This window comes from Heterocephalus glaber, unplaced genomic scaffold, assembly GCF_053883595.1.
Source record: "Heterocephalus glaber isolate CG9 unplaced genomic scaffold, H.glaber_assembly_v1.0 deba00000071, whole genome shotgun sequence".
In the NCBI taxonomy this organism is placed as follows: domain Eukaryota; kingdom Metazoa; phylum Chordata; class Mammalia; order Rodentia; family Bathyergidae; genus Heterocephalus; species Heterocephalus glaber.
Genome location: NW_028258137.1, coordinates 9,423 through 30,086, shown reverse-complemented (window position 1 = coordinate 30,086; position 20,664 = coordinate 9,423). Strand labels below are relative to the sequence as shown.

Below are 20,664 nucleotides of genomic sequence, written 5' to 3'. Positions count from 1 at the left end.
ATGTCAACACTTTGGAGCTAAGTGGGAATGAGCTGTCTTTCCTATTTCAGTTTGTTTTCCTGAGGGTTTCTGGAAACCCAGCTATGGTATTCTTGCTGCACCAGAAGAACAAGTAGGAAGGGTCTTCCAAGGGGTGCAAGATTGTTGAGTCATGGGGTAACTCACCACTAAAACTGAATCGGGTTTGGATAATATTTTCGAGCCTTGAGTGGCTGAATGATCATTCGTTCATTTATCTCTTCGCTCATTCATCAACTCATCTTTTTTTTTCCTTCTCCAGTATCGGGAATCAAACTCAGGACCTTGCGCTTGTGAGGCAGACGTGGCGCCACTGAGTTACATCCCCGGCCCCACATCAGCTCATCTTTATCTAGCACCTGCATAGCAGCGGTCCCCAACTTTTGGCACTAAGGACCGGGTTTCCTGGAAGACAGTTTTGCTGCTGACTGCACAACCTAGATTCCCTGCATGTGCAGTTCATAGTGGGGTCCACCGCTTGCCTAAACGCCGCCTCTGGTCTGACAGAAGGTGGAGCTTGGGCGGTTCTGCGAGTAGGAAGAGCGGGTGTAAATACAGATGAAGCTTTACTCGCTTGCCTGCAGTTCACCCCTGGCTAATCTTCGCCTGGTTCCTATAGTGGTCCGCGGGTTGGGTATCCCTGGGCAGTAGGACAGAAGTGAATGAAGCAGTTCTCCCTCACGGAGCCTAAGTTCTAGTGAGGGAGCCCAACAATAGGCAAATGTCCTCCTCTCCCTTTTTTTGTTTTTGTTTTTTTGAGACAGGGTCTCGCTAGACTGGCCTGGAATTCACCATGTAGCCCAGGCTGGCCTCGAACTCGTGGCGATCCACCTGCCTCAGCCTCCCTAGTGCTGGAAATACAGGCGTGCGCCACCACGCCCGGCTCTAGAGGAATGGCTTTTAGGGCGGTCGGTGAGATCAGGCGTCTCAGGGACACCGGGGTGCCAGCATTATCTGGCACAACGCAAGGCTGCTTTCCAGCGCGCGTTGCTATGGACGCACCCACCGTTGCTGTGGTGTGAGGCAGCGTCTCGCGAGGATCCCCGAGATTTCTCGCGAGATCTCCGCAGCGCAGTTGCCAGGAGACAGCGCCACGTGCGCTGGTACAGCGACTTGACCTCGGGTCCCGGCCGGCGTCATGGTGAGGCTGGGACCTCGGGCGGCGGTCGGGGTAGTGCACGCGGAGACCCCGGGGAGGGGAGGTGCTCCGGAGCTCTCTGCGTGGGGAGACCAGTGGCACGGGAGGGGTGCGCACGTAAAGCTCCGTGCAGGCGGACCGAGCTCGGCGTTACGGAGTTGGGGCTTGGATGCGCTCCCGGGCTCCGGCCTGCACTCAGTGGAACTGAGACCTGGGCTCCAGGGTCCTGCAGCTCGCACAGATCTAGGCTTGGGGTGTAGGGCGTCACTAAGACAGAGCCTGGGTCTCTGATCCTGGGCCCAGGGTTTCACCCGGAGGGGCTCGGAGCACACAAGGGTCCCCATGGAGGAGCTTGGGATGGAGAGCCCGGGGCACACCGCAGAGGCCGGAGCACCCTTTTGCACCAGGGAGCCCTGGCGCAGGGTCCAGGATGCCGCTTCGGGTGCAGGGCCGCTGCCCCGTGCAGAGCTTCGCAGGAGACCCACCTAAGGAGAGGTGGGAGCCAGCCGCTTCAGCAGGTCTCGAGTTGTCTTAACTGGGTTTCTAGACTGGTGCAGCAGGGTGGGGATCAGCGGGTGGGGAGATGCGACCCGGGTGGGGAGATGCGACCCGGCTAGGGAGCTGCAGGGTCTCTGAGCTCCAGAGCATCTTCCCCTTGCTACCGCCAAGATCTGCTTTCTCCAAGCCTTTTATGACAGTTCCATGAGGTGTCCTTGGAACAGAGGGATTAAAAAGAGCAAGGCTTTAGTAGTTACAGTTTCAGTGGATGGATTTTTTGAAAAGCAGCTAGAAATAAAATAAAAACAACAGCTGAGTGTGGGGGCACACACCTGTGATCCCAGCCCTCAGGAGGCTGAGGCAGGAGGATCACCAGTTCAAGGCCAGGCTGGGCTACATAATGAGTTCAGGTCAGCCTGAACTCATAACATAGGGCCATCCTGTCACTAAACACAAAACAACAAACAGACAAAACACACCACCAAGTACTTGTACTTATCAGTAGTTTGTGGGAATATGGATGACTTTTTTGTTGTTGTCCCTGAAGAACATTTCTGTCTGGTAATCCTGTTACCGAACACACACAGTGGGTGCTGTTTGCTTAGTGTTTTGTGACAGGCTTCTCTGAAGGAGTTTTGTACAGTATTTGGAAGGAAGGAGGCCTCTTGTCGCAGCTGGCCTTTGTGCTGGACTCATTTCTCCTTACATTTACTGAACCAGTTTCTTAAAGTTCTTTCCAGGGTGCTTGCTATGCATTACAGCCAACATGGTAATATTCAGTAGGGTCATATCGGGGGCCCTCTCTCTTTTTTTTTGTTGAGACAGGGTCCCACTATGTAGTTCAGACTGGCCTTGAACTCACTATGTAGTCCAGGGTGGCCCGGAACTCATGGAGATCCTTCTGCCTCAGCTTCCCAAGTGCTGGGATTATTCCCTCTTGCCTTTATTTATTTATTTTGGTACCGGGGATTGAACTCAGGTCCTTGCGCTTGCGAAGCAGGTGGTGAAACCACTGAGCTAAATCCCTGGCCCTCTCTTGCCTTTTTTAAACGTAATTTTTTTTAATAGATTAAGGTTTTTTTTAGTATAGTTTGCAGTACATAATAGTTACATTTATTCTGAGGAACTGGTGCATGTATATGACATATCTTGATAATTGCTGATCCCATAACCTTCCCCTGATCACCTTCTCCCTGAGGGTCCTCACTTTTGAGCCTAAGTAAATCTTGCATTCCCAGAATTGGTGCCATTTTGGCCATACACCAAGGAGTGAATGGATTTGGAACAGGCTCTTCCCTTTTACAGGGAGAAAGTGCACTTTTCTGGAAAGGATGTCTTACCTTTTGTGCTGCTCCCAAGTGTGTCAGCAGGGTGTGTGTGGATCAAGGTGGAACATGCAGGGCAGAGTGATATGCTCAGCTGAGTGCTTCCATCAAGGGCATGAGAGGAAGCAAGGGGGAGAGGTTCCAGATAGGTCCTCCCCAAATGCCTGTGGAAGCCAGTCAGAGCCTTCCAAGGAGGGGAAACGATTCGGCAGAATTCCCTGTACTTACCCAGTAATTTTTCTTCAACCCCAGGCACCCAAAAAGAAAGGGAAGAAAGGTAAACCCAAAGGTACTGCAGTTGTGGATGGGCTTGATCCAGAGGACATGAACAAGGGGCAGGTGAGCAGGGCCTGAGCTGTGCTTTCCCAGGGTGGGTGGTGTTGCCCCAGCTCTCATGCTGAGCATCTTGCTGCCCTTCCTTTTCCCCATGGTCTGAGTCCTCCCAGTCTGTCCAAACCAAAGATACTCTCCATGTTCACGGTTCCCATCAGCTGCAGCTTTCAGCTGTAGTACATATTTTAGAAAATGTAAAGCTGCGCACAGTGGTGCATACTTGGAATCTCAGCTACTGGGAATGCTGAGGCAGGAGAATTGCCAGTTGAAGGCCAGCCTGGGCAACTTACTAAGATCCTGTCTCAAAAACAACAAAAACCAACAATTGACTAGGGATGTAGCTCAGTGGTAGAGTGATTGTCTGTCCCCCACCCAAAAAAACTAAACCAAACACAAAAAGACAACTTCCCCAAACCAGCCACATTAAGGAACTTTCTAATGGTGCGGTAGGAATTTAAAAGAAAATATCTTTCTGATATAATAACTATTCTTAACTTTCTCTGTTCTGTTTAGTCTTACCCCTTTATGCACCTTGATGTTCACAGAATTGTTATTATATTATACATATGTTTGGCACAGTCCTTTAACATTAAACATGATAGCAAAAGAAATTTTTGAAAGGAACATGATTTACCTAAAATCATTGTCTCAGTCTGATTAGTCATTTATTGTTGTTGACAAAAGTTCCACCCAGAAGTAACGGGTCACTTTTGTTGACTGTTGTCTCTTCTAGGACGGAATGATGTCTTTAAGGTTATATGTAGGAGTTGTCTTCAGCCACTTGTCTATTTTGATATAAAGGGCTAGAGAACATACTTTTTTTTTTTGGAGACAGGGTCTTGCTGTGTAGTTCAAGCTATCCTTGAGCTCACTAGGTAGCCCAGGCTGGCCTCGAACTCACAACAATCTTCCTGCTTTAGCTTCCCGAGTGCTGGGACCATAGGCAAGGGCTAAAGGGCTATTATGGCCAGCTTCTTTTTTTTTTTGGTACCGGGGATCGAACTCAGGACCTTGCGCTTGCAAGGCAGGCGGTGGAACCACTGAGCTAAGTCCCCGGCCCCATGACCAGCTTCTTTTGGTAGTTTTAAGATTTATATTTTTAAAAAGTCAAGATGGAGGTTCTGGGGATTTAGCTCAGTGGCACCACGCCTGCCTTGCAAGCACAAGGTCCTGAGTTCAATCCCCAGTACCAACAACAACAACAACAAAAATAAATAAAAATAAAAAAATAAAAAGCCAAGATGGAAAGAGCCTGAGTTGGAGCTGAGCATGGGCCCTTGGATAGTGGTCCGAGTGCTTCATTCATGTGCAGGAAACTCAGGGCAGTTCCACCAGCGGGGAGGCTTTGACCCTGGGGTGATGAAAGGAGATCAGATTGAGTGTTGCATTGCCCAGTACGTGAGCTGTTGCTTGTACCTGGTTGCTTTCCGTCCTGAGGAGCCAAAGCTTTACTCCAAGTCTAAAGAGCTGTGGCTGCTGCTGGACAGTTGAGGCACAAACTCGGAAGCCTCTGGGTCCAGCAGGAGGGTGGGGATATGGGTGACCTGGAGACTCAGGCCTCTGCACAGGACAAGTTCACCAAGCCTTGACCCTGAGGGCACTGGATTCCAATGCAGTTGTTTTTTTTTTAATTTGAGACACAGTGTCCCTATGCAATTCAGGCTGGCCTTGAACTAACTCACTATGTAGCCCAGGCTGGCCCTGAACTCATGGCGGTCCTCCTGCCTCAGTCCCCCAGGTGCTGGGATTACAGATATGTGCCATCACATTCAGCATGTTTTCTGATTTTTCGAGAAGCTAGAAATGTCGAGATTTGTAAGGAATTAAACATTTAGTAATGACAGAATCTAACGCCCTGTGAGCCAGCCAGAGCCGGTAGGAATCCTGCTTCCAGTTCTTTGCTTCAGTGGCGTGGAAGTGTGCTGGGGAGATCTTGTCAGTGTGCTGAGGCACTGGTCAGATTGTGGGGTGCGGTGTGCACTCAGGGGGACCACAGCCTCTGGCTAGCATCCCCATGTCAGAGGCCAGGTTGGTTTTCTTGACGAAGGGTGGTTTCCCTGTGGGGAATGTGGTTTTGGGAGAGAAGGAATTTACAGTCAGTGGCCTGGGGCTGTGCCCAAAGATAACTCGGGAAATGAGGTCCCCAGGAAGCTGGATGCCTGACCTACTTTCCTTAACCTACTTGCAGATTTGCAGCTGGTTTTGGACCAGAATCTGTTATTACATAAGTACTGCTTTTGTATATTTTTTGCTTAACATTCTACCTTTAAAGGTGAATATTGTTTTTTTCAATTATTTTGTGGAGATGTTTACATGCTGCTGCCTCATTTTCATATCTATTTTTTTTTTTTCATATCTATTTTTTGAGCCTTTACTTCTTTTGGTTGATACACTACACCTTAAAGCCATTTTTCCTATTTAAAATTGTCTTACACAGTTTCATTGTTAGGTTGTTTTTTTTGTGTGTGTGTGTGTGTGTGTGTGTGTGTGTGTGTGTGTGTGTGTGTTTGAGACAGGGTCTTGCAGTGTAATTCAGACTGGCCTAGAGGCTTGAACTCAGGCTGGCCTCAAACTCAAAGCAGTCCTCCTAGGGGCTGGGGGTTTAGCTCAGTGCTTCTGGTGCCCACTTCGAAAGAGCAAGGTCCCGAGTTCAATCCCTGGTTCCCCCCCCTCCCCCCAAAAAAGCAGTCCTCCTGCCTTGGCCCCCTGAGTGCTATGCCTGGCTTCATTTTAAGTTTTTTGTTATAATAATAGTGAGGTCAATACCTTAAAGCCAAAAGCTCTTATTTCTTTCTTTTTATTTATTTATTTATTTGGTACTGGAGATCGAACTTGGGTCCTTGGACTTGCAAGGCAGGTGGTGGAACCACTGAGCTAAATACCCAGCCCTTTTTTTTTTTTTTTTTTTTAAATAATCATAGCAGGGCCGGGAATTTAACAGGGCTGGGGATTTGGTTCCGCTGCCTACCTTGCAGGCGCAAGGACCCGAGTTCAATCCCTGGTACCAAAAACAAACAAAGAAACAAACAAATAATCATAACAGTCACCACTTAGCATGTACTACAACCAAGACGTATGTTTAACTCAAAACAGTTCGTGAGCCAGGTCCTGTTGGCTTGCTAGCCCACTGTACAGATGAGAAAACTGAGGCCCGGAGGAAGTCTCCTCCCTCCATGGAAAGAGCACTGAGCCAGGAATGTAGGAGCTGGGTTCTAGGGCCGGCTCCGCTTATCTGCTGGGGAGTTCTTGCACCCTGGGGCCCTGGGGAACTCGGGTTCATATAACCACAGGTGACAAGCTCTTATTTCTTTTGAGGAATTGCTTTAATATAAATTCCCAGGAATGACTGAATAGATCTAATGAGTCCATGATTATTAGCCAAATTTAAGAAAATCCTGGCATTTACTGCACGTATCCCATTCCTGAATCCTCCTGGCGTCGAGTTTTAACCTTTCACTCTGTGTTTATTTTTGGTAAGGCAGCCTCTCCTGCCTCCCTTCCTCCTTGCATCCACACCCCTTGCCAGGGCTGGGCGGGGCTGTGGGGCCTCTGACCTCCGCCCCTGGCCAGGTGGAGGAGCACATCAGGCGCATCCGGGAGGAGCTGGACCGGGAGCGGGAGGAGCGCAACTACTTCCAGCTGGAGCGGGACAAGATCCACACTTTCTGGGAGATAACGAGAAGGCAGTTGGAGGAGAAGAAGGCTGAGCTGCGGAACAAAGACCGGGAGATGGAGGAGGCTGAGGAGAGGCATCAGGTGGAGATCAAGGTGAGTGAGGCTCAGCACAGGGACCAGACGGGGCGGGGACGTTTTCCCTCCTTGTTTTGGGGGTCACGGCCCTTTGTGTCTTTATGCTGGGAACCTGGAAGGCTGAGGGAAAGAAACTGGATCCCTGCAGTGATGGGAGAGGCCCGGGGCTCCTCCGTGATGTGCAGGGAGTATGGGGTGCAGAGTGACCTCTCCGCAGCCAGGCTCTGTCACCACGGGCCTCCCTGGCCCCTCAGTGTCCTGCTCTGTCTGGAGGCAGACGTGTAGGTGACTGGTCGGCCTCTGCCTGCAGGTGTACAAGCAGAAGGTGAAGCACCTGCTGTATGAACACCAGAACAGCCTGACGGAGCTGAAGGCCGAGGGCACCGTGGCCATGAAGCTGGCCCAGAAGCAGCACCACACCCAAGAGGGCGCACTGCGCAAGGACATGCGGGCGCTCAAGGTGGAGCTCAAGGAGCAGGAGCTGGCCAGCGAGGTGGTGGCCAAGACCCTGCGGCTGGTAGGTATGCGACAGTGAGCCTGGTGCTGCCCAAACTCCTGGTTATTCAACAACTGGGAACTCATGTTTCCGGCTAAAACCCCTGCATTTTTATAATTCATTGAAATACTTAAAAAAAAAAAAAAAAAGCCCACAGACAAACAAACTCTATTTGAGGGCCCAGGGCAGAATTCTTGATGTCCTTGAAGGAAAATCCAGCAGAGGACCTTTCCTGTCTGCTGCTTAGCCTTGGCCTTGCACACTCTTGTGTAGGGATTTGCATCAGACACAGGCCTAAGAACCGGCCTCCAGATGTCCCGAGACCTAGCCTCGCCCTGCAGGAACTGTCATGCAGGCTGGGCTCATGAGGACCTGGTTTACTTGGGATTGGTCCTTCCTGAGAGAAGCTGGCAGCTTCCAGGTGGAGCTTGAAATTCATTCGCTGAGTGCTGGGCCGATTGGACCTGAGACAGGATGCCTCCCTGCAGGAAAGGACGGAGTGCACACGTGGGACCGGAGACAATGGCTGTGGTGTCACTGCGGGTGGGGGCGGATGAAGACCGAGGAGGACAGAGGTGGGCTGGGAGCTGAGCGAGGGCAGAGGCTGCAGGTTTCTGCAAGGGTTCCGAGAGTGCTCACCGAGAAAGCGGCATTTGGGCAAAGGAAAGGCTGGAGGAGCAAGGTGCCCAGATGGCTGGGTGCACGGCCTGGAGAGCTGCCTCGAGGCTGTGGCTCCTCTCTTCAAAGGGTCTTCCTGGCTGCTGGGTTGAGAAGACCACACACGTGCTTCATGCCTGGAGCCACCAGCCCAGCAGACTCCAAAAGACACCTAGTGGCAGTGCCGCTGCAGGGACCGTGGGCTTCTGATGGCTGGACTCTGCAGAGCGGTCTGCTTGTCCTGAGAAGCACTGAATAGCTGGTTCAAATTAATCAGGAATCTGAGGCCTGGTTGTGGGGCTGTTACATGTTCTGTATTCATTCCTTTGGGTAACACAATTAAATTTTTTTTTTGTTCAAATTTTGACGTGTAATAATTGTTGATTAAAAGAATTTTTGAATGTTGCCCTAAGCAGCAGTGAGGTGGGTTAGCAAGAGCTGCATGAGGCTATAGAGAGAGCCTGCATCTCCTGTAGACACAGCTGCTGCCCTCTGGCCTGGGGAGGCTCATTCATATGACAGGCTCTCAGATTCAGAAGCAACCTTGCTGGGGATGTGAGCTATGTACAGGGAGATGACCAATAACATGTTTTTCTGGGCATGTTTTGTGAACTTAGAGGTGACAGGAGAGAGGAACCCAGCAACCAGCAGCAGGAGCACAGGTTTACAGAGCTGGGGTCTTTACAGGGGTGAGGGACAGGGTCAGCCTGAAGGGAGTGGTGTCTACTAACCTCCTGCCCTTGCCTGTCCAGAAACACGCCGAGGAGATCACCAAGATGAGGAATGACTTTGAGAGGCAAATTCGAGGTCAGTTTCTCACATGCATACTGTATAGCACAATGTGAGGACCCCCATCAGAAAGTGATTGCCCGAAGCGCTTATTAACTCAGCACTCAGCCAAACTGAAACAGCTCCTGTGCCGAGAGAGAATGAGGAAGTTCCTAAAGCCAGTGGACCTCTTGGAATCCCAGAATGACTTATTCCCATACATGTTCCAGAGGTGGTACCACACACTTCCTCGCTCCTGTCAAGAGTCAGGATTTGACAGCAGGGAGTGGCCCTTCCATCTTGTGGGTAACAGTCGTAGAATAGTCCTGGCTCCTGGCATGAGAAGGCTCAGTTTCAGTCTATCTGGTTCCCCAGTCACAGTTGTCTGGCTGGGCTGGTGCCTGCTGGGCTCAGCTGACAGCCAGCAGGGGAGTCCTGTATAGGCATCCACTGCTGTGTCTGCCTGTCACTGGCAGATGAGGGCTGGTGGTGGCCCAGGGGATGAGTATGTCACCTGTGAACAGTAGCACAGGAAGAACTCCTCAGCCCAGCTTGTCTTGGTAAAGCAGCATTTGTTCTGACCACGATGGTTGCCCCCAGGTCCTGTGTACAGGCTCCCTCTGTTCTTGGAGCTCTGCTGAGCTTCTGTGTGTGCTGCTGCCTTTCAGAAATTGAGGCTAAGTATGACAAGAAGATGAAGGTGCTGAGGGATGAGCTTGATCTGCGAAGAAAGACTGAGATCCACGAAGTGGAGGAGAGGAAGAATGGCCAGATCAACACACTGATGCAGCGCCACGAAGAGGCCTTCACCGACATCAAGAACTACTATAATGACATCACACTCAACAACTTGGCCCTCATCAGCTCCCTCAAGGTGCTGACACTGGGATGCGGGGCACCACTGTGCCTGTCCTAACTGTGCTGCAGAATCTGGGGGAGGTGGACCCAGCTCTCAACCCCACCAGATCTCACAGCCCTTTTATAAAAATATGGACGGTCCCCTGTGCCACCTCAGTTGGGAGCTGTCCACATAGGTAGCTGTGGTCAGGACGCTTCTGTCAGGGTGGGGAGTGTGGGGGAAGCAACAGCACTCAGGGGATTCTGACCGAAAACGCCCAGGCGAAGCTGCAGTAGGCTCCTCACTGTGGCCACTGCAGCCAGAGTGAGCAGTCATCATTGGCCCTTGGACACTGACAGTGCAGGGTTGTCTGCAGTGGAAAATGACCTTGCTGGGATTCTGAACAGAGCACAGCCTCTCAGTTTGCTGTACCCTAAAAAATTCAGAATAAGTTAAGACTGCAAAGTCACACTGGACCTGGTGGCATATGCCATATTCCCAGCACTCTGGGAGACTGAGGCAGGAGAATGGAAAATTTGATCCTAGCCTGACCAACTCAGTGACTTAGTGAGACCCCGTTTCAAAGTTAAAAAGAAGAGGGGGCTGCTGAGGATGTAGGTCAGTGTGAAGGCCCTGGGCTCAGTCCTAGTACCAGAAACATAAAAATCGGTTTACACATAAAGCAAGCCTAGGCTCCAGTGTGGGTGAGGCTGGTGGGACCTGCCTGTCTCAGGCCCCGACCCCTGTTCACCCCACTGCACCCCAGGAGCAGATGGAAGACATGCGAAAGAAGGAGGAGCGCCTGCAGCGAGAGATGGCGGAGGTGGCCTTGCAGAACAGGCGCCTGGTGGATCCCCTCCAGAAGGCCCGGGATGAGATGGCTGAGATGCGGAGGAAACTCGGGGACTGTGAAAGGGACAAACAGATCCTGGTGGTGAGTTTCCTGCTTAGTTCCTCGCCTTGGCGTGTGCTCTCCTGGGCTCAGGCAGAAGCACACAGGTGACATGTGGGTCCTGGCAAGGCTCAGCCCTTAGGGCGGGAAGAGAGAGGCAGGGAGGCCGGCTGTCCTCCTGGGACTGCTCTGGGGCCGCCATGTGGGCGCTGCTGCAGGACACAGGGCCCGTTCTCTGCGTGTCAGCCTGACCAGCCTGGATTGTTCCTGGCAATGACTTCTAGTCTTGCCATCTCCTAGGAGCCCATGTTTGAGTCCTGAATACTTTCTGGCCCCCTTTCCCTTTCCTCCCTAGAGCACGAAAGCACGTTTGAAGGTTACTGAGAAGGAGCTGAAGGACCTGCAGTGGGAGCACGAGGTGCTGGAGCAGCGCTTCCTCAAGGTGAGGCCATGGGGCCCCAGCTGGTCTCTGGGCTGGAAACTGAGCTGCCTGCTTCTCAGTTCACGCAGCTTTTATAAGGAAAGAAGCTGTGGTCTGTTCCATAGAAGGCTGGGTGTCTTCCAGGTCACTGAAGAAGCAGTGTGCCTTGAGCAGGGGCACAGGCAGGAGGTGGCTTCTCCCTGTGGTGACATCCCCAGGTGAGGGGCCTTGTCATCCACCCCAGCCTCATCCTGCAGGTGCAGCAGGAGCGGGACGAGCTCTACCGGAAGTTCACAGCGGCCATCCAGGAGGTGCAGCAGAAGACTGGCTTTAAAAACTTGCTGCTGGAGCGCAAGCTGCAGGTGCTAAGTACTGCTGTGGAGAAGAGGGAGGTACAATTCAACGAGGTGCTGGCAGCCTCCAACATGGACCCCGCTGCGCTGATGCTCGTGTCTCACAAGCTTGAGGTAGGTGGAGGATGGGATCCTTCCCCCAGCGTGCCTTCACCCTGTGCTGTGCCACCTCCAAGGGCACAGAGGCCCCCATTCCCCATGGGGGCCTGGGAGCAGGTTGGTCCTGCAGGCCATGCCACTGCAGTCTCCTTTCTTGGTGCTGAGCACTCCTGGGTTTCCCAGCCCTACCTTAGCCTTGTGACTTATGCCTCTGCCCTGCAGCTATCCAAAGTGGCTTGAGGGCTGGGCAGAGTGGCTGTGCCTCTGGGTCTGAGCTCCTGGGCCAGTCAACAGGACTAGCACCTGGAGGCCCCCAGGATGCACTGGCTTGGGGCAGGGCCTCAGAGCCCTTGCTGCATTTGTGGGTGCCATGGAGAGTGAGGTCTGCCCAAAGCCCAGACATTTGCTCCTGTGAGTGACACTGCTCTGCTAGGACTGTCCCGGGCCTGCGTAGGGACAGAGGAGAGGTGGCCTTGCCCCACTAGGCCCCTAGGGAGACAGAGGCACTTGGTCAGCCGAAGCATCGAGTGGCTGCAGCCTTGGACACGACCTCGCATCTCATCTGTCACCACCTTGTTGAGCTGGTGCTGGGCTGTGTCCCTGTTCTCTGTCGCCTGGCTGGAGAGTCCCAGAAAAACAGGTGATAAAGTGTATGGATTTCTTCGGCTGACACTGGAATCCTGGCCAGCTGGGGTGGCTGGTGGCTTCGCAGGGCCCCTGGTGACAGATAGTGTTGATTCCCAGACATGCCTGGCACTCTCAAGTTGGAAACAGCTGGTCCTGAAGCCCCATCAGGCCTAGCAAGGGGAGAGCAGCTTGTCCCAGGGGAGTATCCTTCAGGCGGGAGAATGTCTGTCTGTCTGTCTGTCTCTGCTGCTTGTGCTGTGCTGCTGACAGGTGGACGTGGGCCCTCAGCTTGAGGCTTCTTACTGTCTCCAGATGTGTTTTTTTTGTTTGTTTGTTTGTTTTTGGTTTTTTTGGTACCAGGGATTGAACTCGGGACCTTATGCTTGTGAGGCAGGCGGTGGAACCACTGAGCTAAATCCCCGGCCCTGCAGATGTGTTTTTTACAGAGTTCCACAGGCAGCATTTCTTTCCTCCTCTCCTTCTTCTTCTTTCTTCTTTTTTTTAAGGAGGAAAGATTAATCTTGGCTCAGGACTTTTGAGGTTTTGATCCAAGGTCTGTTGACCCTGTCATCTCAGTGCTGTGGGGAGGGGAGGTCTTGATGGAGCAGAGCCATAAGCAGTGTTTCCAGGGTGGTTGGTTAGCAGAGTTCAGCCCAATTTAAATCCTTTCTGCTCACAGCCTAAAGGGTTATGTCCAGTCTCCGAATCTCAGTTTACAGCATTCTAGCCTGGTTTGCCTGCTGCTGTCCACTCTGCCTGTTTCCTACGCTGGCTGTGAGGGCTGCAGCACTGGTTGTCTGAGAACCTCTCTCTGACCCCGGGGAGCGCCCAGGCCTGATGCAGGGCAGAGGGCTATTGCAGAGAACCTGTCTGCTGTGTCTGGGGTACAAGGGCAGCTGGAAGTCATGGAAGGTTTAGGCCCAGAGGAGTGGATGGGAGAGAGCCCTCTCTGCCTCAGATGGAGACCCAGCACAGGGTGAGAGGTGAAGGGGGTCTGAGTTATTTGAAGCCAACTTGACAGGACTCACCCCTGCTGAGGAGGCTGGGAGGGTTCCAGGTGACGTCCCTGTGCTTCCAGCCAGGGTGCCCAGGTGTCAGTTATAGGAATGTAGCAGGTCCATGGGACCTGGGTCACTGGGACAGGCAAATCTTGGGCCTGGGGTGGGGCCACCACACGGAAGGCACCTGATGGGGTCTACAGGCCACAGGCATTGGGATTGGAGGCTCAGCTCTGTCCTGCTCCTTGCAGCCTCCATCCCAGGGCAGGTAGAGAGTGAGGTCCTGCTGTCCGAAAGTGGAAGGACCACCCCACTCCTCAGGAGGGGCAGGCCAATCCTCTGCTAACAGGTAGTTGGGTTGAGGTGTTGAGAATCAGAATCAGTTATAGCCACACGTCAGGGTGGAGCTGGGCTAGTTGTGGGTCAGTCCCTGTGCTTCCTGGTTATTGTTACCCCGATTTATGGGTGCGGAACCTTCCAGGGAAGTGAGTGTCCCCCATGGGGACACTTCTCGGCTGGGCAGGTGAGGGTTTGAGGGGCTTTTCTGGGCTGTGGATCTGGGCTGGGCCTGGTCTTGGTCCTCGGTCTGGCTCCCATAGCACCCCTCAGACAGGAGCCTCACCCTGGAGCCTCGCCCAGCGGCAGCATCCCAGGAGCTGAGCCATGCCCTGGGGTCAACAAGGTAACATTTTTATTTATTTATTTTTTGAGACAGGGTCTTTCTTTGTAGCCCAGGGTGGCCTCAAACTCATGGCAATCTTCCTGTCTCAGCCTCCCAAGTGCTGGGATTACAGGGTATGACACCATGCTCTGCAACATTGTAAAATTTAAAAAGTTACAGACTACTTCTTTTCTGTTAAAAAAAAATTGGGATAATGTAGTCACATGGTTCCATGGATGGCATTTAGTGATGAATCTGCTCTCCTGGGAGGTCTGGGCCACCTGCCCCTCTCCACCCACTCATTTCTTGTGGGTCCAGACCACTTTTCCCTATGAATGTGCAGCAGCACAGTGTGGTGACACACCTGAGTGGTGGATATGTGGGCTGAGTTTGCCCATGACTCCTGGGCTTCTCGGGACCTCAGGGAGCCCCCAGCCCCCCAGCCACCTGTCTGCTTCAGCCAGAAGACAAGTCTCAGACTTGCCTCTTCTCTCTACAGGATGTTTTGGAATCAAAGAACACCACCATCAAGGACCTACAGTATGAGCTGGCACGGGTCTGCAAGGTATGGCTGTGCCTCTGTGCTCGGCTGTGGCCTGTCACACCCTACCTGGGGTGGTCTTGGGCTGCCACACAGTCCCGAGGTCACTCAGCCTGGCACATGGCCTGAGGCTTGCCTGATGCCTGCTTGGGGCTGTGCCCCTGCTGTACTCCAGTCTGTCTTCCTCCTGGCCACACGCTGCTGACCCATGGAGGTTTTACCAAGAGCAGCTATCCCACAGTGTGACCCAGCAACACCTTCCTGTGGGTGGGCACCGCATCCTTGGACTGTTGTTTGGGGCCTTTTCCATACATTACTGTCCTCTGTTCTTTTTTTTTTTGGTGGTACTGAGGATTGAGGATGGAACTCAGGACCTTGAGCTTATGAGGCAGGCACTGAGCTAAATCCCCAGCCCCGCCTCTGTTCTTTGTAATGTAGTGCTGGAGGTTGAGCCCAGAAGCACCCTAACCCTGAGCTACATTCCAAGCCCTTTTTTTGAAATTTCAAAGTTTTGAGACAAGGTATATTAGTCGCCTAAAAACTTGTGATCTTCCTAGCTCAGCCTCCTAAGTAGCTATGGTTACAGTATTACATTGTGGGTGTGGCTCAGTGGTCCAGCACTCGCCTAGCATATGTGAAGGCCTGGGCTTTTGAGGTCCCACAATACAGACACTGCCTCCCGTAGCTCCCAGGCTCCATGGTGCCAATCGCTGTGTCCCTCAGCCTTCATCTGGGTTTCGGGGGATCTGGACCTCAGAGAAAGGGGAGAACTAGGGCCTCCCAGTTCTGTCTGGAGCCCAACACTGCTGACACCAGTTATGAGCCCCCGTGGCTCTTTTTGGACCATCTGGAGGATAATTAGGTCTTTGAGTATTGTTTTTAGTCAGGCTAGGCTACAAGTACCTCTCAGATTGCTCTCAATTCATCAAACCTTTACAAAAACCCAGTGAAATTGGCCTTTGTGAGATTATGCATTTTTCTGGGTGTAGGACCGAGCCCCTGGCATGGTGGCTAGGGAGACACTTACCTGCTGGCCCCACCAGTGCTGTTGTCCAGGCCTTTTCTCGGGTGTCTCTGTGTGACGTCACCCTTCCCCAGGCAGCCCTGCACTTGTGAAGACAGAGTTGCTGGATCGTCAGAGGGTACCATGCCCACCAGGGCTAGGGAAGGGGCAAGGGTCCTCCTCGATAAATGCCCAGGCCCCAGCCTTGGTCTCAGCACTCAAGTTCACACATGTAGAGTTGTTAGCACTGGGTCTGCAGACAGGAAACCACTAACACATGTTGGCTTTGTTCTTCTATACCACACTGCTGGCTCCAGCCCGCCCCAGTACTCCTCCATGGACAAGAACTTAGCTCTGCGTGGGCCAGAGCATGTTGGCCTCAGTGCTAGGTCCAGGTGGATCCCTTCCTCCCTGACTCTGCCTTGTCCCTACAGGCCCACAATGACCTGCTTCGCACATATGAGGCAAAGCTGCTAGCCTTCGGGATCCCCTTGGACAATGTGGGCTTCAAACCTCTGGAGACAGCTGTGATAGGGCAGACACTGGGCCAAGGCCCTGCGGGACTCGTGGCTACGCCGACATAGCCACCAGCCTGCTCATGCCACAGATCCTGCCTGGCATCGCTAAACAGCTGATAACCCTTTTACACCACTGACAGCAAGTTTTTGTTTTTTAGAGTTCATCATCAGTAAATGAAGTTTTCCACGGTTCACTTGTTTTTTTCTTGCCTGTCTCTGTGGAGGAGACCCATCTGTAGAACCTCACCTTTGGCATCATGGTCTGCCCCCTCCCTGGCGTGTGTCTGGTCTATGCTGTGGCCACCCCTCCCACCCTGCCCCTAACTTCAGTGGCTCCTCACAGGGCCCCTGGTCACTCTGGGCCAGGGTGGTGCATCATTCCTGGCCTAAAAGCAGGAGCAGCTTTGCAGATGCCAGCACTGACTTTATTGACACTTGAGTCATAGCTGCCCTGAGAAGCTCCAGGGGCCCAGGAAGGACCTCCCCCAGGAAGCCAGTGACCCCAGTGCCCCACGATGAGCGAGGAGTCCACTCTGTCAAGGGCTGGATGGGCTCAGCCAGAGTGTGTTGGGGGCAGATGGCCTGCCCTGGTTGGCTCTAGCTCCCTCTGTATGTGGTGTAGGACCATGGGCTCAGCAGCAGGGGTACATGGAACTTCTGGGTCTCGTTTGTGATGTTGAAGACAACCTGAGAGAAGCAGAGATGGCACCGGAGGACAGCGAGAGATCACAGCCCCCAAGCTGTGTCCCAGTGCTTCCTGGGGGTATTACAGCCCAGACTATAGGGTGAGCTGGAGCCTGATGGAGGACAGAACCCTTCCCAGGGCCTGAGGGATGGTCATGCCTCCCTGGGACAGCACCAGCGAGGCTGTAGCTCCAGGGCTGCTGAGTATGAAAAAGGCCGGGTTAGGGTTAGGGTTAGGGTTAGGGGGAGGCATCAGGGCAAGGCCCATCGAGTGGCAGCCTGGGTTGAGGTGAAAACCTGTCTACAAAGAGGGGTGAGTCACTCTTGGCCTGGCCTCCCCCAAAGTCTAACCCAGAGGCAGCTCTGGCATGGGCATGTCATCATGACAGCCAATGATGCCTCTGGTCCCTGGACACCTTTCTTCAGAGAGCTCAAAGCAGGTGAGCTCACCTGTCTGGGAAGAGGTGAGACCAGTCCGACCACAGCCTGGGTGAGCCCTGGGCTGCAGGACCTGACCGGTGGTCACAGTGTCAGGGCCCTCCTTCCATCTGTATCTCTCACCTCTACATATGGGTAGAAGCTCTCCTGCCCCATCTTCTTCCAGTAGCCCTCGGTGTCGAATGACAGCTTGTAGGTGCCTGGCTTCATCTGGCCTGGCCTTAGAAGGCCAGGGCAGCGGCCATCCGCATCTGTGTAGCTGGGGAGAGAACAGGGCTGCAGAACTGGCCTACCCACCTCTCCTAGTCAGCAGCCTGGAGGTGCAGACACTCAAAGCCTGATGCAGATGGGTAGCAGAGGCGGGGAGTTGTCTTCTCCAGAGACACTGCTGTACTGACTATTTAGGAAATCAAAAGCCGGAAGGGAAAAAGTCTTCCACAGTACCCTGTAGCAATAATCCCTATATTTGGTAATATACTTTTCTAGATTTTTCTCGATGTTTTAAGTATGTTTAGAAGCTTTTTTATAAAACAAAATACATTATATGAATTGTGCTATTTTATAACTCCCTCCCCTCCCTTCCCTTTCCCTCCCTTCCTCCTCTTCCCTGGTACTGGGATTGAACCCAGGACCTTGCGCTTGCCAGGCAGGCATGGCACCACTGAGCTTAATCCCTGGCCTTTGCTTTTTTTTTTTTTTTTTGAGACAGTCTTGTTATGTAGTTCAGGTTGGCCTTGAACTCAAAGCAATTCTCCTGCTTCAGCCTCCTGAGTGCTGGGATTACAGGTGTGTGCCACCACATTCAGCTGCATAACCTGCAATTTTTATATAGTCTGTTGTGCCTGGCTTTCTGGGTGAGTAACTGTACCCAAGTACCATCTATATGACTGCCTGTTTCCACCTGCATCGAAGGGCCAGGTGGGGTGAACTGATCCCTTGTCCAGGGTTCTGGCATCCTGTGGTTCTGGTCTGTCACCTCCAAGAAAACCCGGTGTCATCTGACCAGCTGCCCCACTGTGATGAGAGGGCAGGGGCGGGACTGGGTCTCTGGCCTCCTGTGCGGCGCCCTGCTGCCTGGAGATGGGCCCTGGGCCCTGGCCTCTAGCTTTTGTGCAGGCTGAGTCGGGAGGCGGTGAGCTGCACCCTCAAACCTTGGGCCTTTATGCACACCTGAGGAAATGGTGCCTGTCTCAGCCCTGTGTTCAGATGAGGAACTGCCGCTGAGAGTAGGGAGGAGTCAGGCTGTGGCCCAACTCTGAGGGGACAGCGGGCAGCAGCCAGCCCTGCACTCTGCCCTTAGTGCTCCTGGGGACACAGGAAGGGCCCTGCAGGGGGAGTAAGTGCCCCGGCTTCCCTCCCTGCCCCAGCGCCTACCTTTCCCTCAGCACTGTCCACTGCTGGTCCGAGTCCTCCAGCTGGGACAAACGGAGGCAGAGGCCCCGGGCTGGCAGCCCTGAGGTGGTGTCCAGGACATGTGTGGTCAGTGGGCTGCTTCTGCGCTCCATGCCAGCGCCCTGACCCAGTGCAGGGGCAGGGTGAGTGCCTGGGGCCTGAGCACAGAGCACCCCACACAAACTAGTGCGATGAGTCCCCAGGCAGGATCCAAGGGGACTGGACGCACTCAGCCAAGGCGCCAGGTTTGGAAACAACACCCCCGCCCCAGGAGGTCTGGCCCGCCAGTGGTCGCGCTGCTCAGCCATCGCTTCCTCGGAATCCCTGGTTGTGGGATTCAGCTTAGCCACCAGGTAACGGGACAGGAACTCTAAGGGTCAGGCCTGCCCCTCACCTGGAGCCCAGGCGTTGCTGGAGCGTCAGCAGCTGGTTCGCCTGCCAGGCAGCTCCCGTCCCAGGGCCAGGGGTCACCGCGCTCCGTCCTACCCTGCCCCAGTGCCCCGGGCACACGAGTGTGACCCCACCCAAGGGGGCCAGGCCGGCACTAGGCGCCACAAGGGCGGGGCCTCGGGGTGGAGCGGGGGCGGGGCGGGGCCTTGGGCAAGGGGTTCAGGGCGGGGCCTCGGGGTGGGGCGGGGTCCGCTGGGTTTTGAAGAGGCCTGCAGACTCAGACTAGCAAAATTTTGAGAAAAATCCTTCAGCAAGGCAGGTAAGGTTTCCAGTCTGCCTAATCCGACGGGTCACGTGACCTTGCCTCAGCCTCTTCCTGAGTAAAGCGGAGGGGACAGGTTGAGGCTCCCTCCCCTCACAGCCCCCTGCCCGCTGTTCCTCTGGTTCCCACAGGGAGGGAGGGCTGAGCTCTGCAAAAAGAGCAAAAACAAGTGATGACTGTGTACTGGTTTGGATGCATCTCTGTATTAAAATTTTATAGGTAACACGCAGAGTACAGATTTTGGCTATATTATGTAACCTATAAAACACAAGAGAATTCTTTAAAATCTGGTTGTCCTGTATTTAAAATCATGATGTTGGTTACTGGAGGTCTTGCTCTGGTGTATGGGAACTTCTATTCTTGCAAAATCGCATTTCCTATTACTCCACAGTGAACATGGATTATTATTATTTATTATTATTATTATTTTATTTTTATTTTTTATTTTTTGGTGGTACTGGAGATCAAACTGAGGACCTTGTGCTTGCCAGGCAGGCGCGGCGCCACTGAACTACATCCCCGGCCGAGCGTGGATTATTTGTAGGGCAGAAATCGGGCCCTTTCAGGGCAAGGAAAGGAGACTCAACAAAGGCCTAGAATCCTACGGAAACCACGCCGGGGCAATTGGGAAGCATCTAGCTGAGGTCTAAACGCACACTGCTCTCAGAGGTGCTCAAATCTGTGGTGGCAAAAGCCCCTGGGCTCCAGAGACCAGCAACAGCCAGCCAGACTGACCTGCTGAGGACCAGTTAAAGAAGCTGTGCCCTGGAAACATTAATGACTGGGCACAGAACAGTGTGTGGTAAGTGGTAGGCCATGCCAGGCTGTATGAGAGGGGCCCTCTGTGAGAACCAGGTCATCGCTGGACAGTGTATGCTCTGGAGACATCCGTAATGAGATAGTAGCCAGGTGCTGCACGACAGGGCCCTCATGACACCTTCAGGCAAATTTGAAAAAGATGCCTCACTCTGACTCCTTAACATGATGTCCTCCAATTTCACCCATTTTCCTGCAAATGACAGGATTTTATTGTACTTTTTGGCTTAGTAATACTCTATGTAGTATACATGTCATTTTAAAATCATTCATCAATTAATGTTCATCTCTGGTGATTCCATATCTTAGCTGTTGCATAGGAACTGCATCCATTTGTGAAGCGGACAGCATCCCTGAATATGTGCAGCTCATCCCATACTGTCTCTGTCTCATTCTTCTTCTCTCTCTCTCTGTCCTTCCTAACTGTAATTCAAAATATAGAATTATATATGAAACTAACTATTTTTGGAGACAGGGTCTTGCTATGTAGTTCAGTCTGAACTTGAACTCACTACATAGCACAAGCAAGGTTCAAACTCTTGGTGAATCTCTTGCCTCAGTCTCCCAAGTGCTGGGATTACAGGCATCCATTACCATACCAGGCTGAAAATTAAGTTTTGCATAGCAAAAATAATAAGACTGAAGTCCAAAGATGTAAGAGGTAAAAATATTTTTAATTGGTCCATAT

General features: G+C 52.8%; 2 protein-coding genes across 7 annotated transcripts; one reads left to right on the top strand and one right to left on the bottom strand.

Annotated features, from left to right (window-relative positions):
* Positions 1–1,007: 1,007 nt before the first annotated feature.
* Positions 1,008–16,126, top strand: Drc4 (dynein regulatory complex subunit 4). 3 transcript variants are annotated; one of them, XM_004842599.4, is made up of 11 exons: positions 1,008–1,159; positions 3,232–3,318; positions 6,883–7,080; positions 7,373–7,579; positions 8,968–9,022; positions 9,652–9,857; positions 10,588–10,755; positions 11,069–11,155; positions 11,392–11,601; positions 14,372–14,437; positions 15,851–16,126. In XM_004842599.4, the coding sequence occupies exons 1-11, from the start codon at positions 1,157–1,159 to the stop codon at positions 15,998–16,000; spliced, it is 1,437 nt and encodes a 478-aa protein (XP_004842656.2). In that variant the 5' UTR covers positions 1,008–1,156; the 3' UTR covers positions 16,001–16,126. The 3 variants fall into 3 exon arrangements, with proteins under 3 accessions (XP_004842656.2, XP_021112163.1, XP_021112167.1); XM_021256508.2 differs by having other exon boundaries at positions 1,157–1,674; XM_021256504.2 differs by lacking the exon at positions 3,232–3,318 and having other exon boundaries at positions 1,090–1,159.
* LOC101722738 (5-hydroxyisourate hydrolase) lies at positions 11,601–19,026 on the bottom strand. Of its 4 annotated transcripts, XM_087193771.1 has the most exons (5): positions 18,843–19,026; positions 18,431–18,570; positions 17,180–17,315; positions 15,441–15,517; positions 11,601–14,021 (listed from the first exon to the last, which is right to left on the bottom strand). In XM_087193771.1, the coding sequence occupies exons 2-5, from the start codon at positions 18,559–18,561 to the stop codon at positions 14,000–14,002; spliced, it is 366 nt and encodes a 121-aa protein (XP_087049897.1). In that variant the 5' UTR covers positions 18,562–18,570; positions 18,843–19,026; the 3' UTR covers positions 11,601–13,999. The 4 variants fall into 4 exon arrangements, with proteins under 4 accessions (XP_087049897.1, XP_087049840.1, XP_004842659.1 ...); XM_087193714.1 differs by lacking the exon at positions 18,843–19,026 and having other exon boundaries at positions 18,431–18,836; XM_004842602.3 differs by lacking the exons at positions 11,601–14,021; positions 15,441–15,517 and adding an exon at positions 16,338–16,621.
* Positions 19,027–20,664: the final 1,638 nt, after the last annotated feature.

Coding starts and splice junctions, on each gene's coding strand:
- Drc4 (XM_004842599.4), top strand. Junction 9,023..9,651: donor CTTTGAGAGGCAAATTCGAG/GTCAGTTTCTCA, acceptor GCTGCCTTTCAG/AAATTGAGGCTAAGTATGAC. Junction 11,156..11,391: donor TGGAGCAGCGCTTCCTCAAG/GTGAGGCCATGG, acceptor CTCATCCTGCAG/GTGCAGCAGGAGCGGGACGA.
- LOC101722738 (XM_087193714.1), bottom strand. CDS start 18,756: ATGGCTGAGCAGCGCGACCACTGGCGGGCCAGACCTCCTGGGGCGGGG. Junction 17,316..18,430: donor TGGACAGTGCTGAGGGAAAG/GTAGGCGCTGGG, acceptor TTCTCTCCCCAG/CTACACAGATGCGGATGGCC. Junction 15,518..17,179: donor GCTTCTACCCATATGTAGAG/GTGAGAGATACA, acceptor TCACAAGTGCAG/GGCTGCCTGGGGAAGGGTGA.